Source organism: Scyliorhinus torazame, chromosome 5, assembly GCF_047496885.1.
Source record: "Scyliorhinus torazame isolate Kashiwa2021f chromosome 5, sScyTor2.1, whole genome shotgun sequence".
NCBI lineage: Eukaryota > Metazoa > Chordata > Chondrichthyes > Carcharhiniformes > Scyliorhinidae > Scyliorhinus > Scyliorhinus torazame.
The window spans coordinates 324,054,779-324,071,238 of NC_092711.1; the positions used below are offsets into that span (position 1 = coordinate 324,054,779).

Here is a 16,460-nt window from a genome sequence, read left to right on the forward strand (position 1 = left end):
TGCTGTCAGGTGTCTGCCTGCTGTCAGGGTGTCTGCCTGCTGTCAGGGACAGTCTGCCTGTTGTCAGGGACAGTCTGCCTGCTGTCAGGGTGTCTGCCTTCTGTCAGGGACAGTCTGCCTGTTGTCAGGGACAGTCTGCCTGTTGTCAGGGACAGTCTGCCTGTTGTCAGGGACAGTCTGCCTGCTGTCAGGGTGTCTGCCTGCTGTCAGGGTGTCTGCCTGCTGTCAGGGTGTCTGCCTGTTGTCAGGGACAGTCTGCCTGTTGTCAGGGACAGTCTGCCTGCTGTCAGGGTGTCTGCCTGCTGTCAGGGTGTCTGCCTGCTGTCAGGGACAGACTGTCTGTTGTCAGGCTGCTGCATTCGAAGCTGTGACTACCATCCGGGTCCCAGCCTCGCTCTGGCTCAGGGCGCCGCCTCTATAAAAGGCGCGCTGGCGGCCGGCGCCCATTTGCTTTTGTGGCGCAGACAGAGCGGACTGGTGGGTGCGGCAGCGGCAGCGGCAGCGGCGGGAGCGGGAGCGGGGAGCGGGGCCGGGGCCGGGGCCGGGGCCGGGGTGTGGGGGGGGGGGCGGCGGGACCGGGGCCGGGGGGGGGCGGCGGGGCCGGGGGGAGGATTCGGTATATTACCCGGGGGGGGGGGGGGGGGGAGGTGAATGTGGTGATTGGGGGGGGGGGGGGCGCCGGCGCCATGTTGTCAGCGTGGCCGGCGAGGGGCGAGCGCGGAATCCAGCGCGGGGCTGGGGGCCGCGGTATGTGTATTTTGGGGGGGGTTGGATTGGCGCCGTGGTGGTGGTGGGGGGAGGGGGGGGCGATCGCTCGCTGGCTGCCCCCGGGGCCGCGCTGCCTTTAACGAGGAGCCGCCATTTTGTTCTGTTGGCGCGCGGGGGAGGGGGCGCGCGCTCGGTTCAAATGCCGGCCGCGCGCTAACGGCTCAGCGGCGGGGTCGCGCTTTCATCCATCGTGCATGCGCATTCCCTTCAGGTAAGGGCTGGGGGGGGGGAGGAGAGGAGAGAGGGGGGGGGAGAGGAGAGAGAGGGGGGGGGGAGAGGAGAGAGAGGGGGGGGGGAGAGGAGAGAGAGGGGGGGGGGGGAGAGGAGAGAGAGGGGGGGGGGGAGAGGAGAGAGAGGGGGGGGGGGAGAGGAGAGAGAGAGGGGGGGAGAGGAGAGAGAGGGGGGGGGGGAGAGGAGAGAGAGAGGGGGGGGGGAGAGGAGAGAGAGGGGGGGGGAGAGAGGAGAGAGAGGGGGGGGGAGAGAGGAGAGAGAGGGGGGGGGAGAGAGGAGAGAGAGGGGGGGGGAGAGAGGAGAGAGAGGGGGGGGGAGAGAGGAGAGAGAGGGGGGGGGAGAGAGGAGAGAGAGGGGGGGGGGAGAGAGAGGGGGGGGGGAGAGGAGAGAGAGGGGGGGGGGAGAGGAGAGAGAGGGGGGGGGGGAGAGGAGAGAGAGGGGGGGGGGGGAGAGGAGAGAGAGGGGGGGGGGGAGAGGAGAGAGAGGGGGGGGGGGAGAGGAGAGAGAGAGGGGGGGAGAGGAGAGAGAGGGGGGGGGGGAGAGGAGAGAGAGAGGGGGGGGGGAGAGGAGAGAGAGGGGGGGGGAGAGAGGAGAGAGAGGGGGGGGGAGAGAGGAGAGAGAGGGGGGGGGAGAGAGGAGAGAGAGGGGGGGGGAGAGAGGAGAGAGAGGGGGGGGGAGAGAGGAGAGAGAGGGGGGGGGAGAGAGGAGAGAGAGGGGGGGGGGAGAGAGAGGGGGGGGGGAGAGGAGAGAGAGGGGGGGGGGAGAGGAGAGAGAGGGGGGGGGGGAGAGGAGAGAGAGGGGGGGGGGGAGAGGAGAGAGAGGGGGGGGGGGAGAGGAGAGAGAGGGGGGGGGGAGAGGAGAGAGAGGGGGGGGAGAGGAGAGAGAGGGGGGGAGGAGAGAGGGGGGGGAGAGGAGAGGTGGGGGGAAGAGAGAGAGGGTTGTTGGGGGGGGGAAGAGAGGGTTGTTGGGGGGGGGAAGAGAGAGAGGGTTGTTGGGGGGGGGGGAAGAGAGAGAGGGTTGTTGGGGGGGGGGAAGAGAGAGAGGGTTGTTGGGGGGGGGGAAGAGAGAGGGTTGTTGGGGGGGGGGAAGAGAGAGAGGGTTGTTGGGGGGGGGGGAAGAGAGAGAGGGTTGTTGGGGGGGGGGAAGAGAGAGAGGGTTGTTGGGGGGGGGGGGAGAGAGAGAGGGTTGTTGGGGGGGGGGGGGGAAGAGAGAGAGGGTTGTTGGGGGGGGGGGGGAGAGAGAGGGTTGTTGGGGGGGGGGGGGAGAGAGAGGGTTGTTGGGGGGGGGGGGAGAGAGAGAGGGTTGTTGGGGGGGGAAGAGAGAGAGGGTTGTTGGGGGGGGGGAAGAGAGAGAGGGTTGTTGGGGGGGGGGGAAAGAGAGAGAGGGTTGTTGGGGGGGGGGAAGAGAGAGAGGGTTGGGGGGGGGGAAGAGAGAGAGGGTTGTTGGGGGGGGGAGAGAGAGGGTTGTTGGGGAGAGGGTAGGCGGGGAAGAGAGAGAGGGTTGTTGGGGAGAGGGTAGGCGGGGAGAGAGGGTTGTTGGGGGGGGGGGGAAGAGAGAGAGGGTTGTTGGGGGGGGGGGGAAGAGAGAGAGGGTTGTTGGGGAGAGGGTAGGCGGGGAGAGAGGGTTGTTGGGGGGGGGGAGGAGAGGAGAGAGAGGGGGGGAGGAGAGGAGAGAGAGGGGGGGGGGAGAGGAGAGAGAGGGGGGGAGAGGAGAGAGAGGGGGGGGGAAGAGAGAGAGGGTTGTTGGGGGGGGGGAAGAGAGAGAGGGTTGTTGGGGGGGGAAGAGAGAGAGGGTTGTTGGGGGGGGGGAAGAGAGAGAGGGTTGTTGGGGGGGGGAAGAGAGAGAGGGTTGTTGGGGGGGGAAGAGAGAGAGGGTTGTTGGGGGGGGGGAAGAGAGAGGGTTGTTGGGGGGGGGGAAGAGAGAGAGGGTTGTTGGGGGGGGGAAGAGAGAGAGGGTTGTTGGGGGGGGGGGGAAGAGAGAGGGTTGTTGGGGGGGGGGAAGAGAGAGAGGGTTGTTGGGGGGGGGAAGAGAGAGAGGGTTGTTGGGGGGGGGGAAGAGAGAGAGGGTTGTTGGGGGGGGGGAAGAGAGAGGGTTGGGGGGGGGAAGAGAGAGAGAGGGTTGGGGGGGGGGAAGAGAGAGGGTTGGGGGGGGGAGGGTAGGCGGGGAGAGAGGGTTTGGGGGGGGGAAGAGAGAGAGGGTTGTTGGGGGGGGGAAGAGAGAGGGTTGGGGGGGAGAGGGTAGGCGGGGAGAGAGGGTTTGGGGGGGGGAAGAGAGAGGGTTGGGGGAGAGAGGGTTTGGGGGGGAAGGGAGAGGGTTTGGGGGGGGAGGGTAGGTGGGGAGAGAGGGTTTGGGGGGGGAGAGAGAGGGTTTGGGGGGGGGAAGAGGGTAGGCGGGGAGAGAAGGTTTGGGGGGGGGTAGAGAGAGGGTTTGGAGGGGGGGGGAAGAGAGAGATAGGGTTTGGGGGGGGGAGAGAGAGGGTTTGGGGGGGAAGATAGGGGGTTTTTGGGGGGGGGAAGAGAGAGGGTTTGGGGGGGGGGGAGAGGAGAGGGTTGGCGGGGAGAGAGGGTTTGGGGGGGAAGAGAGAGATAGGGTTGGGGGGGGGAAGATGGGGGGTTTTAGGGGGGGGAAGAGAGGGTTTAGAGGGCGGGTGAGAGAGGGTTTAGAGGGGGGCAGAGAGAGGGTTTGGGGGGGGAAGAGAGATAGGGTTTGGGGGGGAAGAGAGGGTTTGGGGGGGAAGATAGGGGGTTTTAGGGGGGGAGAGAGGGTTTGGGAGGAGATTGGGGGTTTTAGGGGGGGGGGAGAGGGTTTAGGGAGGGTGGGGGAGAGAGAGGGTTTGTGGATGGGGTGGGAGGGTAGGCTGGGGGGGAGGAGAGTAGAGAGGCTGGGCGGGGGGGGGGGGGCAGGAGAGAGGCGCAGTTGAGGATTGACGGCAGCAGCACACGTTTCATTGCCCCGGGGGGGGTGGGGGGCGCTGCTGCTGGGCCACAGTTTACAGATTGTGTTGTCGGAGCTTTACAGCACAAAGACCATCGTGCCTGCTGGTCAACAGCAGCAGTCTGTTCTGATCGCATTTTCCAGCCCTTGATCTGTATGTAGCCGTGTGCGCTATAGTGTTTCAAGTGCTCTTCTAAATTATATTTTTATACATGTTGTAAAGGTTCCTGCCTCTTCTGAGTTCCAGATTTCCACCACCCTCTGGGTGAAAAAGCTTTTCCTCCGATCCCTCCTTTGCCCTCTGCTTATTCGCCACTCTAGTAAGCGGGGGGGGAAATGTTCCTTCCTATCTACCCAATATAGGTCCCTCATAATTTCTCGGCCTTTTCATAGCTGAAACCAGCCCAGGCACCGTCCTGGTGAATCATCTCTTGCACCCACCCACATCCTTCCTATAATATGGCGACCAGAACAAAGTACTGTAGCTGTGGCCTAGTAAATGTTTTATACAGCTCCATCATAACCTTCCTGCTCTTCTATACCTCCGTGAATAACGGTAAGTATCCCATGTGCCTTCTTAACGATCTGTCCTGCCTTCACAGCCCAAGATCATGCAATCTCTCTGGTCCTCTTCTTTCCAGTGCCCTGCTGTTTGTCATGTATTTCCTTGGCTTGTTAGTACTCCTAAAATGCATCACCCCACACTTTTCAGTGCTAAATTCCATTTGCCTCTGTTCTGCCCATTTGACCAGCCTGTTTTGTAATCTAAAGCTTTCTTCCTCGCTATTTCCATCAATTTTTGCTATCCATGAACTTGCTCATCATGGCTCCTACTGTCCTGTCTGGATCATTAATGTACTCTACAAACGGGAAGGGACCCAGCACTGATAGCTGCAGTACACCACTGGATGAGGGGGTGGATGGTATGTGTAATTGGCAGGAAGCTTCCTTGCTCATGTTTAACCTGATGAAATGAGGGCAACTCTCCTGACTGCTGCCATTTTTGCTGGGTCTGTCTTGCAGGTGGGTGGCGATGGTGGTTGGGACATCTATAAAGTCTAATTTCAGTCAGGTTGTTGCTTGGTCTGCATGAACCTAGATGTTAACTGTTTTCCCCCCTGCTCCCCCGATGTTAATACAAAGTTGGCACGATCAACAGGGTCGGATGTGCTGCTCTCGTTTCTGCCCAGTTTTATTGTAACAGTTTGCTTCCCTAAATAGTGAAGCAGATGGATTTTGCAACAATGATTTCATGGTCATCCCTTAATTCCGAATTTTTATTGACTTCCAAGTTTCACCATCTGCTGTGGTGGGATTTGAACCTGTGTCCCCTGAGCATTACCCTGGGGGTCTCTGGATTACTAGTTTCATGCCAATGCTGCTACGCCATGGCCTCTTCCTTTACAAATCTTCTTTTCACGAGATGAACTCTCATTCTTCACTCCAGAGAAGATGCACCTTCTTTTCATAGGCCTGTTCCCTCGTCCAGCAATTAATCTGCCGATGAACGCAAATTACTGCGGATTGGATGTTAGAATCTGAAACAGAAAATACTGTCAGCACATCTGGTGAATCTGGGTTGCACTCCTTCCAAGGCTAGAATACCCTCCCATTGGTAAAGGGATCAGAACTGCACAGTCTAGGTATACAATTGCAGTCAGCTCACAGTTAAATCCAATAGTGGCATTCAGGAGAAATCTCTCTGGTGGGAATGTCAAACCTGTAACCATAGAATGTGGTCCATCTAATAACAGATTCAAGAGGAGCACATGGTGGACAAAGGAATACAAGGGCACATTGATGCTGGTGGGTGGAGGCATGTTTGACATAAAGCTAGCTTTGGCCCCTTGTAAAGTCATGGTTAGGAAAAATCAGGTGCCATCTGGTTTGCACTGGAATGTAAACCAGAGCCAGGATTTGACCTTTTTCTCTCATCCTTGAGCACCTGTCGTCTTCGTGCATATTGCATCAGTTTGTGTACCTGGTAATATAGAAGTATGTACCAATAACTGAAGGCAGGTCTCACCCCCACAACCCAAAAGATATGCCGGCTCGGTGGATTGGCCACCTAAGGGACAATTTAGATCCCTTAATTGGAAACAAATTGGATACCCTTAAATTCATTTTTAAAAAGAAAATACCCGGAGGAACCTGTGCAGATAGTGACCCAAGCAGGGAATCGAACCTGGGACCCAGGCGCTGTGAAGCAACAGTACTAACCACTGTGTTACCGTTCATGTCACTGGTCATGGGTTCTGTGAATCCTTGCGTACCTGATGAGCCAGGTGCTAAGAGTCTCATCTCTGACCGCACACTTGGTGTTTCCGGGAGTTGAGAGTTGTCCTTGGGCTTGAGATCACTGTTATTCATTTCTCAGACTCCTTTTCTAGACCTGCTCATGAAGTCTTTGTCTTTAAAATTGTGTCCCTTCAATCAGGAGGTTTCTCCAAATAATATTTTCTGAGCAAAGATCTCCCATTTGTGTTGCATTTCTTGAGGTAAACCTTCAGGGTGTCTTTGAAGCATTTTCTTTCTCCAGCTCTTGTTCAGGAGCCTTTCTTGAGTTGGGAGAAGAAGATTTCATTTGGCAGTCAGGAATGGCATCCGGAGGACATGGCCAGCCCATTGGAGTTGATTTCAGATGATCATGGCCTTGAAGCTGGTGCTCTTGTTGATTCGAGGATGCTGATGTTCGTATGCCTGTCCTCCCAGTTGAATCCATCTCTGTGTTGATGACATGTCTCCAGGGTCTTGAGATGGTGTTTGTACATAATCCAAGTTTCTGAGCTGTGCCATGGCATAGTGATATTGTCACCGGACCAGCAATCCAGAGACCCATGGCAATGTCCTGAGATCTCTGGTTCGAACCCCACCACAGCAGATGGTGAGATTTGAATTCATTAAAACCTTAATGATTACCATGAAATCATTGTCGATTGTTGTAAAAACCCATCTGGTTCAGTATGTCCTTTTTAAGGAAGAAAATCACAATCTGGCTTAGCACACTGGGCTAAATAGCTGGCTTTTAAAGCAGGCCAGCAGCACGGTTCAATTCCCGTACCAGCCTCCCCGAACAGGCGCCGGAATGTGGCGACTAGGGGCTTTTCACAGTGACTTTATTTGAAGCCTACTTGTGACAATAAGCGATTTTCATTTCATCAGCCCATTGCTTCTTCACCGACACATGAAAAACACCTGACCTACCTACCTATTCCCGTTTGCTGCTGTCTTAACCTGGTCTGGAAAATCCCTGCTGTCTTAACTTGGTCTGGACTACGTGACTCCAGATCCAGAGCAGCGACATGGTTAGCTACAATGGACAGCTAGCGGTTCCCACATCCATGAACATTAGTCTTTGAAATTTGTATTGGGGCTTCAACGGTGACCATGTAGTTTTTCTAATTGGGTTATTAACCCTATAGGAGGAATTTCTTCATCCAGAGGGTTGTGAATCTGTGGAACTATTTGCCGCAGGAGGCTGTGGAGGCCAAATCCCTGCATATCTTTGAGACCGAGATAATATAATAATCGTTTATTGTCACAGGTAGGCTTCAATGAAGTTACTGTGAAAAGCCCCTAGTCGCCACATTCCGGTGCCTGTTCAGGGAAGCCGGTACGAAATTGAACTCTCGCTGCTGCCTTGTTCTGCATTACAAGCCAGCTGTTTAGCCCACTGCTAAACCAGTCATAGATAGGCGCTTGATTAATCAGCGGTTATGGGGAGAAGGCAGAAGAATGGGGGTGAGCCATGATTGAATGACGGGGCAGACTCGATGGGCCGAGTGGCCTAATTCTGCTTCCATGTCTTATGGTCTCATTTGATGCATTATACAACACATGGGTGCAGCAAAATACATTGTTACATTGATACGTTTTTAACTTCTGCAGATAGTCATCAAAATGGTGGAAGCCGATCGTCCTGGAAAACTCTTCATTGGTGGTCTGAATACTGAAACAAATGAAAAGGCACTCGAAGCAGTGTTTGGCAAATATGGAAGAATAGTAGAAGGTATGTGATGCAGAAGGCCCAGGTTGGCATTTAGCCAAGAAGCCCAGGCACAAGTTGACATGCAGGAATTATGGACACTATGCATAAAGGGAATATTGTGGAAGTAAAGTCGTTGAGCTCTTTGTAATTATTGAAAATGCATTTGTGGAACATCTGGTAACTTTTTAATCTCCTTTGTTAGTTCTGCTGATGAAAGATCGTGAAACGAATAAGTCGAGAGGTTTTGCTTTTGTTACTTTTGAAAGTCCAGGAGATGCAAGAGATGCAGCCAGGGATATGAACGGAAAGGTGAGATATTTAAGAACAAATATTATCAAATTTGACCGCAATGCTATAAGAAATGATATTTGATAGCTAAATGGAAGTTGCACTCTGTCAAAACTGTTGACAAGACTTTCCGACAAGCCCAGAAGAAATGGTAATTATGCAAAAAATAAATAGTTGATGGTGTAAATGGTTTGTACGTGTTTACCCTCTCATTTGCTTTTAACTGGCAAATGGGCATAGTTTATTTCATGACTTTTGTGGGGTTTTTTTCTCCCTCCCTGCTCAAACTCTTGAATAATTATGGGGAGATAGACCGAGCATTCCCAGGCCTGTGTTGCTGAATTGGCTGGCAGCAAGTATATGACTGACCTTCAGTATGTCTACAATGCTTGGCTGAGACTTGACAGTGTAGTCACAACCTGAATGCATTGCTGCAGAATATTACTACCATGTTGTGTTTGTATAATCTTTAACAGTTTTTTCTTGCATATGGTGGCTGCCTATGGCACTGAGGACCTGGGTTCGAATCCCAGCCCTGGGTCACTGTCCGCGTGGAGTTTGCACGTTCTCCCCGTGTCTGCGTGGGTTTCACCCCCACAACCCAAAGTTGTGCAGGATAGGCGGATTGGCCATGCTAAATTGCCCCTTAATTGGAAAAAATAATTGGGTACTCTAAATTTATATTATAAAAAATAAATGACTGAAGGTTTTGTGAAGGGTAGGTCGTGCCTCACAAACCTTATTGAGTTCTTTGAGAAGGTGACCAAACAGGTGGATGAAGGTAAAGCAGTTGATGTGTATATGGATTTCAGTAAAGCGTTTGATAATGTTCCCCACGGTAGGCTACTGCAGAAAAACAGGCATGGGATTCAGGGTGCTTTAGAAGTTTGGATCAGAAATTGGCTAGCTGGAAGAAGACAAAGGGTGGTGGTTGATGGGAAATGTTCAGACTAGAGTCCAGTTACCAGTGGTGAACCACAAGGATCTGTTTTGGGGTCACTGCTGTTTGTCATTTTTGAATGACCTGGAGGAGGGTGTAGAAGGATGGGTGAGTAAATTTGCAGATGACACTAAAGTCGGTGGACTTGTAACATCCTTCCGCACGGTGCACAAGTTACAGAGGGACATAGATAAGCTGCAGCGCTGGGCTGAGAGGTGGCAAATGGAGTTTAATGCAGAAAAGTGTGAGGTGATTCATTTTGGAAGGAATAACAGGAAGACAGAGTACTGGGCGAATGGTAAGATTCTTGGCAGTGTGGATGAGCAGAGAGATCTTGGTGTCCATGTACATAGGTCCCTGAAAGTTGCCACCCAGGTTGAGAGGGTTGTTAAGAAGGCGTACGGTGTGTTAGCTTTTATTGGTAGAGGGATTGAGTTTCGGAGCCATGAGGTCATGATGCAGTTGTACAAAACTCTGGTGCGGCCGCATTTGGAGTATTGCGTGCAATTCTGGTTGCCGCATTATAGGAAGGATGTGGAAGCATTGGAAAGGGTGCAGAGGAGATTTGCCAGAATGTTGCCTGGCATGGAGGGAAGATCTTATGAGGAAAGGCTGAGGGACTTGAGGCTGTTTTCGTTAGAAAGAAGGTTAAGAGGTGACTTAATTGAGGCAAACAAGATGATCAGAGGATTGGATAGGGTGGACAGTGAGCGCCTTCTTCCTCGGATGGTGATGTCTAGCACGAGGGGACATACCTTTAAGTTGAGGGGAGATAGATATAAGACAGATGTCAGATAGGTTCTTTACTGTGAGAGTAGTAAGGGCGTGGAATGCCCTGCCTGCAACAGTAGTGGACTCACCAACCCTAAGGGCATTCAAATGGTCATTGGATAGACATATGGACGATAAGGGAATAGTGTAGATGGGCTTCAGAGTGGTTTCACAGGTTGGCGCAACATCGAGGGCCGAAGGGCCTGTACTGCGCTGTAATGTTCTATGTTTTATTTGGCATGCTGTTTATTATTAGTTGCATTACACTGTGCTAGAGTTCTGGCTTCAGTGCCCCAAAGTTTTAAAAATTGTAAGTATGCAGAACTATACTTTGCAAATGTAACATTTAAGCAATGATGACTTCATTGGTACTGATCATCAGAAATGATATTGCCTTTCCTCTAAGAAGTTCTGAGCTTTATCTAACTGAGTTACATCCAACAAGGGTTTATGTCACGTGTTTTGAATGCTGTAAATAAACAATTTGTAGGACTGCAGCCATTTAAGATCTGGAAACTAAAATGTTTCTTACGCTTGCAGAAGTCTATGCATTGCATTTCTTTACCGTAGTACAGCTCCTGGCATATCTTTACTGTAGGTCTTCATAAAATTGCTCCAGTCCCTTTGACACTTGAGAAAAGGTCAGGTTTGCAATATCTTAGTTAAGGATTTGTAGTGAGGACCACTAAATATAGTCTGCCTCATGATCCAGAAATTGTAATGGCCGTTGGTGCTTTGTGACACTTGTGATTCTGTAAAACAAATCATTACCTGGCATGTGAAATGGAGCAAGAATGTTGGAACCTGTTGAAGCCTTTATGGTTTTGAAGCAAAAGGCAGGCTCTAGTTGGGAGATTGGTATAATTTGTGGTTCGTGCTTCCTGATCACAACTGACCATATACCCTTGCAAAACCCTGAGTTGAATCCAGTCCTAAAGTGCACTACAAATATTTTTATTACTCCCTCTCAATTTTTTTAAAGTCTTTGGATGGAAAACCCATTAAAGTAGAGCAAGCTACTAAACCAGCATTTGAAAATAGTGGACGACGTGGACCACCCCCACCCCCAAGAAGCCGTGGTCCTCCTAGGGGGATTCGAGGTGGAAGAGGAGGTAGTGGAGGAATGAGAGGTCCACCTCAAAAAGGTAAATACCTGAAACAGCAATCCGTCTATAACATTAAAAGAGGAAGTAGCAAATCGGTTGCTCTCTTGTGTCTGTGGACAGTCACCATAGCTAACTAACTTTCTGGATTAATCTGTCTGAAATTACATTGAAGAGAAATAGAAATCAAGGAAATAGAAATTGGAATATAAATTTTCGATCCATGTAAAATTTGAGCTATAAGGGTAGGGAAGTGGAGAATAAAACAAGTAACACTTGTGTACTTGTGGTCAGTCCCACATGCTTGGAGGACTTGGATACAAGAGATTCCAGTTGAAGTTAAGTTTTATCTTAAACCTAGCTGTACTAGTATTTTTTGTTGTCAATACATAGCACATAGCCTATCTTAAAACAAGTCTTTGGGACCCAAGGTAAATGTAGGTTTGCAGCCTCCTATGTAACTGATGCACTGTGTATCAGTGTAAAAGTGAAATTAGTGCAGGCATTTTTAAATGATTTCATCGAGAACTTGAGTTCTGCAAGAAATAAACCAGTCCCAAATCACAGGTTACTGATATCTCCATATTGCGCTTTACCGGTGCAATTCAAATAACTCACATTGGAGAATCTGTACCTGTTTGGTCATGTTCCGTTGTAATGTCAACAGCATCTGCTATTTCAGTATATGCTATGTTTACAAAAATTGCAGTAATTGCATTGTTGATGGCACAAGTAGATTTAGCCTCGCAGGTGAGCACGGTGAATGGATTCAGGAGATAGAACAGTGCTACCTTAAGAGGAATGTACATTTCTTTGATATGGGAGCATACACTGGTAAGTTTGTAACGTAGCTTTAGCACAGTGTTGTCCAATATGTTAGCCATGTGGTGAATTGAGAATCTGGATGTGGTAAATAACAAATAATAATAGACATTGGTTGGGTGTGTGTACTTAACCATTTCTTTGTGCATTTGGTAAATTCAATTTTGAGTGCTTTTATTTCTGGTACTAAATGCTAGGTAACCTGCAACTAAATGTGCATGAATCCATTTACCTGTAATGTAAGTGAAGGTTACTACCTGTGGCTAGTCAGTGATTTGCTATTGGACAATACTGCATTGTACCAACTGGAAACACATTGGAAGCAAATTTACTTTTAGATCAAATAGTTGACGCCATGTGGCCACCATGGTCTATTGTATTTTGATTCTGTTATATTAAGTTAACCTAATTTCAAACACATTATAGCAATGCATTTTAAATTATATATCCAATATGGAAAATATTGTGTTTGTCTTTAAAGCATGATTTTAAATCTACCTGTATATAAATAAAAAGATCAGATGGCTTCTAGATTAGGAGTTTTGAACTTCATGTTCTGTCCTAACTAAACTGCAAATGGGCTTGTTCCCAAAAGCAGGAAATGTAAATAAAGTATTGACCGAACATAACTATGGATTTAGCAATATTTTCAAAACTCCTTTTTAAAAAATCTTAGTGTGTTTGAAAGTATGATTTCAAAGTGCAAAGCCAACAAGGACAAATAGCTAAAAGTATTTTTTTCATTAAAAAGTCTCCTCCAGAGGGCCACCAATGAAAAGGGGTCCCCCAGGACGTGCAAATGGACCGCCACCGAAAAGGTCCCTTCCTTCAGGGCCTATGCGAAGTGGAGGAATGGGTGGAAGAGGAAGTGGCTCAAGAGGTAAGAACTATTCCACTAAGTTACATACGAGTTTTTCCAATCTCGTCAGTGTTGGAAATTGTGTGACCCAGGGTTTTTCTCCCCAGGACCTCCTTCACGTGAGAGGGATAGTTATGGTTCACCTCCATCTCGCAGAGATATGATGCCATCCAGAAGAGATGACTATATACCAAGAGAGGATTACTACAACAGCAGAGACAGGTAAGATCTTTCCTCCCCGTTCTGGGAGCACAGATAATTTTAAGGTGAAGGAAAGGCATGGGTTTGCATTAAGTTAAAGTATCATATATTGCAACAAATACCGATTCTTAATGTATTTACCATGCATTTGCAATCATCTGAACTGTAGGAGTAGTTTGTGTGCTCCTTGCAAAAGCTGAATTTTTCAGTGAGGTCTGGGGATTTCAGCTTGCCTTTGCATGGTCCAGGAACACCTGACTGCATGATAAACTAAATTGCATGCGAACAGTTTGCTTATTAGCAGTACTGTGAATTATTAGTTCAGCTTACTATGGTGTTTGGATGTTGGTTGCTGAAGTAAATAGATAAGACTATTGCAGCATCTGCTTCCAGTTTTAAGCAGTGATGACTTCACTGGCAATGATTATCAAAGCTGATATAGCCATCTTTCCTCTAAGAAGTTCTGAGCTTTGCATAGCTGGACTTTCGTTTTCTTTCAACACATCTAACACCTCTTGTTGCAAATTAATTTTGAATGCTGTAAAATAATGGTTATTTTTAACTTTTAGCTATTTCTTGCATATTGCGCTTATCTGCTGGAGAAATAATCCATGTGCATTCTTGTCAGGCTGGTTCCGAGAAATGGTTTGGATACAATGGGTACCGTGACTAACTACCCATTGTGCAGTTGACAGGGGTTCTTTAAAAAAAATCTGCTTTATACAAGTGATTTTATTATTTTTTTTAAAAACAAATATTAATTACTGGCCATGTTCATTGAGTGGGTAGAAGTCAGTTGTGTGATTGAATCTATTCCAGAGTCTTCTGCACATAGAGAAATGCCAAGAGGAGACAATTAAAGGTTTAGTTGAGAGCAAATGGAGAAATTGTTTCCAGTGACTTGACGGGTCAATAACTAGATGGCACAGGTGTAAGGTGATTGACAAAGAACAGAGGTTGACATAAAGAAAACCCTCTTTTATACATGAGTGGTTGAGAATTGGGTTGAACTGCCTGGTGGCACAGTTGATACCACTTCAGCAGCCTTGAAGTAATTGGATAACTGAGGGAGAAAAAATTGCAGCTCCTGGAGTAAAAGAGCAAGACCATGAGACTCGAATGGTCTAATTTTACTGTTGAAGTGGGTGGGCTGTGGAAGGGAAGACAATCCACTTGTAATGACTGATAGCATTGAAACCAGCTTTTCTAGAAGTTGTCCAGTGGATCATGCACATTGATGTTTCTATTTGTTGATCACCACCCGTATCTGAGATTGGGGGGAGGGGGGCTTTCAAGTCTTGAACTTCGCTTGGCTCCATTATTAGATTAGCTCATAAGTAAATTGGCCATCTTTTTGTGCTGGCTTCTTCCTAATATCAAACTAATCTCACGGCTTCCTACTCCCTGTTGTAGTTTGAATTATTTTGCCTTCATAAATGCAAAGTCCTTGCCTCAACTGCCTGTGACATGACACTAAAGCATTCTCTTTAAACTCATGAGGACATGTATTTGAAGTTTTAATTATTTGACTAAAGAGCTTTGATTTCTTAGACTTTTGGACTGGCAATGTTTTGCAGCCTCTTTTTCATCCATTACATGCTAGGAATTCCCTTCTAATGGTCATCTTTTACTTTGCAGTTATTCTAGCAGAGATTATCCAAGCTCCAGAGATACAAGAGATTATGGTCCACCACCAAGGGACTCTTATAGTTCTCGTGACTATTCTCACTCTGGACGCGATGATTATGGATCTCGAGGATATAGGTAGGGGCTGGTTTTGGATTAGCAATTTGTGAAACCAACTGACGTTATTATCGTAAATCATTTAAAATAGATTACTTCTATTTCAGTGATCGAGATGGATATGGTGGACGTGAGCCACGTGACTATTACAACGATCGCCCAAGTGGTGGTTCCTACAGAGATTCCTATGATGGCTACGGTAAGATGGCAACTCGTTGTGTAGTGCCAGTTATTATATAAAATTGTAGAAATAATTACATTTTTGACTTGGCGAGTGTAAAAGGGGTGTAATTGTAGTAATTTGGGTGGTTTTGTCTTGCATAAACTGTTCAGTGAAATGTCTTTTGAACCTCAAGCAGTTTATCTCTACAGTGATAAAACCCAGTTCAAAGCAAATGACAGTTGAAATCCACAGCAAAACAAATGAACTTCAAAAAGAGTACAAGCTTGCTGACGAGCAATATCCGTCAAACAAAATGCCTAGCCACTTAAGAAAATGCACATTCAACTTTATAATCAAATAAATTCAGTAACATGAGCACACCAAAACCTAAAGGCTGGAAATATTTCTGCATAACCTCCCCATTCGTTGCTGGAAGAATGACAATGTGAGACACTACCAAAATGAGTTAAGTCTTGCATTTCAAAAACTTCATTCCTGTGTCAAATGATCCCCAGTGATGGGAGCATCTCATTGCTGCATCTCTCAATGTTGCAAGTGCAATCAGTTTTTAAAAGTGCAAATTTCAACAAAGCTGCAGTAAGTGAGTAGATCTTATAAAATGTAAGGAATATTTCAAACGTTTCCATATGACCTGACCATTGACCCTGCAGGTAACTCGCGTGGCGCTCCACCTGCACGAGGGCCCCCACCATCTTACAGTGGAAGTGGTCGTTACGATGACTACAGCACCAGCTCTCGGGATGGATATGGTGGAGGCCGTGATAACTACAGAAGTGAAAGTTACTCAAGTAGTCGCAATGATCGTGTTGGTAGGCAAGATAGAGGCCCAGCTCTTCCAATGGAAAGAGGCTATCCCCCGCGCGACTCGTACAACAGCTCGAGCCGTGGAGGAAATCGTGGATCAGGGCGAGGTGGAAACCGCTACGACAGGGGCAGTGGCCGAAGCAGATACTAAAACTGAACTTGATGTAACCATGGACCAAAAAAAGCCCTTGCTCTTAGTGCTGTTCTTCCTTACTGAAACACAACAGACAAATTGAGGTGAAAGGACTGTCAAGTGCTTTCCATGCAAGCAGATTTTGAAATTTTAATTTTGGTTTGCTGTTTCATTGTTGGTTTCTTGTTTTTTTTAAAAAAGTCAGTTTGTACATTCTAGTGGGAATGGTGCAGAGACTGGTTAAACATGAAAAAAAAAAGTTAATGTTATAACAGTGCTACTGTCTGTGGCTTTTTCCATACATAAATATGGATATATAGATCTAGATCTTGCTTTGTTGCACCAGTGCTGTTGTGAAATAAAGACTGAAACTTTTTTCAGTGAAACATGTTTGTTTTTTAACCAAACTCCTGGGTGGGAAATACAAACTCAAAATATATTAACCTGGTTTTTGCAAATGGGAAGGAAAAATGTCCAGACAACTCAATTCACGAAACAGCAAGCAATGGCGATGAGCCGTTCATTAACTGCCCAATGAAACGTTGCAATTTCAAAATATACCAGTTATATTTCAGTCTCCTACAGTTCCGGATCAACATTCAACCTCAAAAGCTCCAGTCACAGCTGACTCTGAAGCAAGCTGGTTTTTAAAAAAAAAAATCAAATCGTCAGCAGTGAGTATCTTTAAAAG

The 16,460-nt window shown here is 48.2% G+C and overlaps 1 protein-coding gene and 2 non-coding genes across 4 annotated transcripts; all 3 read left to right on the forward strand.

Annotated features, from left to right (window-relative positions):
- The first annotated feature begins 367 nt into the window (after positions 1-367).
- LOC140421324 (RNA-binding motif protein, X chromosome-like) lies at positions 368-16,155 on the forward strand. Of its 2 annotated transcripts, none has more exons than XM_072505970.1 (9): positions 368-477; positions 7,822-7,942; positions 8,124-8,230; positions 10,903-11,065; positions 12,597-12,725; positions 12,812-12,926; positions 14,544-14,669; positions 14,756-14,847; positions 15,483-16,155. In XM_072505970.1, exons 2-9 carry the CDS (start codon positions 7,834-7,836, stop codon positions 15,785-15,787), a joined length of 1,146 nt encoding a protein of 381 aa, XP_072362071.1. In that variant the 5' UTR covers positions 368-477; positions 7,822-7,833; the 3' UTR covers positions 15,788-16,155. The 2 variants fall into 2 exon arrangements, with proteins under 2 accessions (XP_072362071.1, XP_072362072.1); XM_072505971.1 differs by lacking the exon at positions 368-477 and adding an exon at positions 4,467-4,489.
- On the forward strand, positions 10,271-10,339 carry LOC140422859 (small nucleolar RNA SNORD61). Its single transcript, XR_011947637.1, has one exon. It is a non-coding gene; the product is annotated as a small nucleolar RNA SNORD61 (small nucleolar RNA).
- LOC140422861 (small nucleolar RNA SNORD61) lies at positions 13,305-13,376 on the forward strand. The gene has a single exon (XR_011947639.1). It is a non-coding gene; the product is annotated as a small nucleolar RNA SNORD61 (small nucleolar RNA).
- Positions 16,156-16,460: the final 305 nt, after the last annotated feature.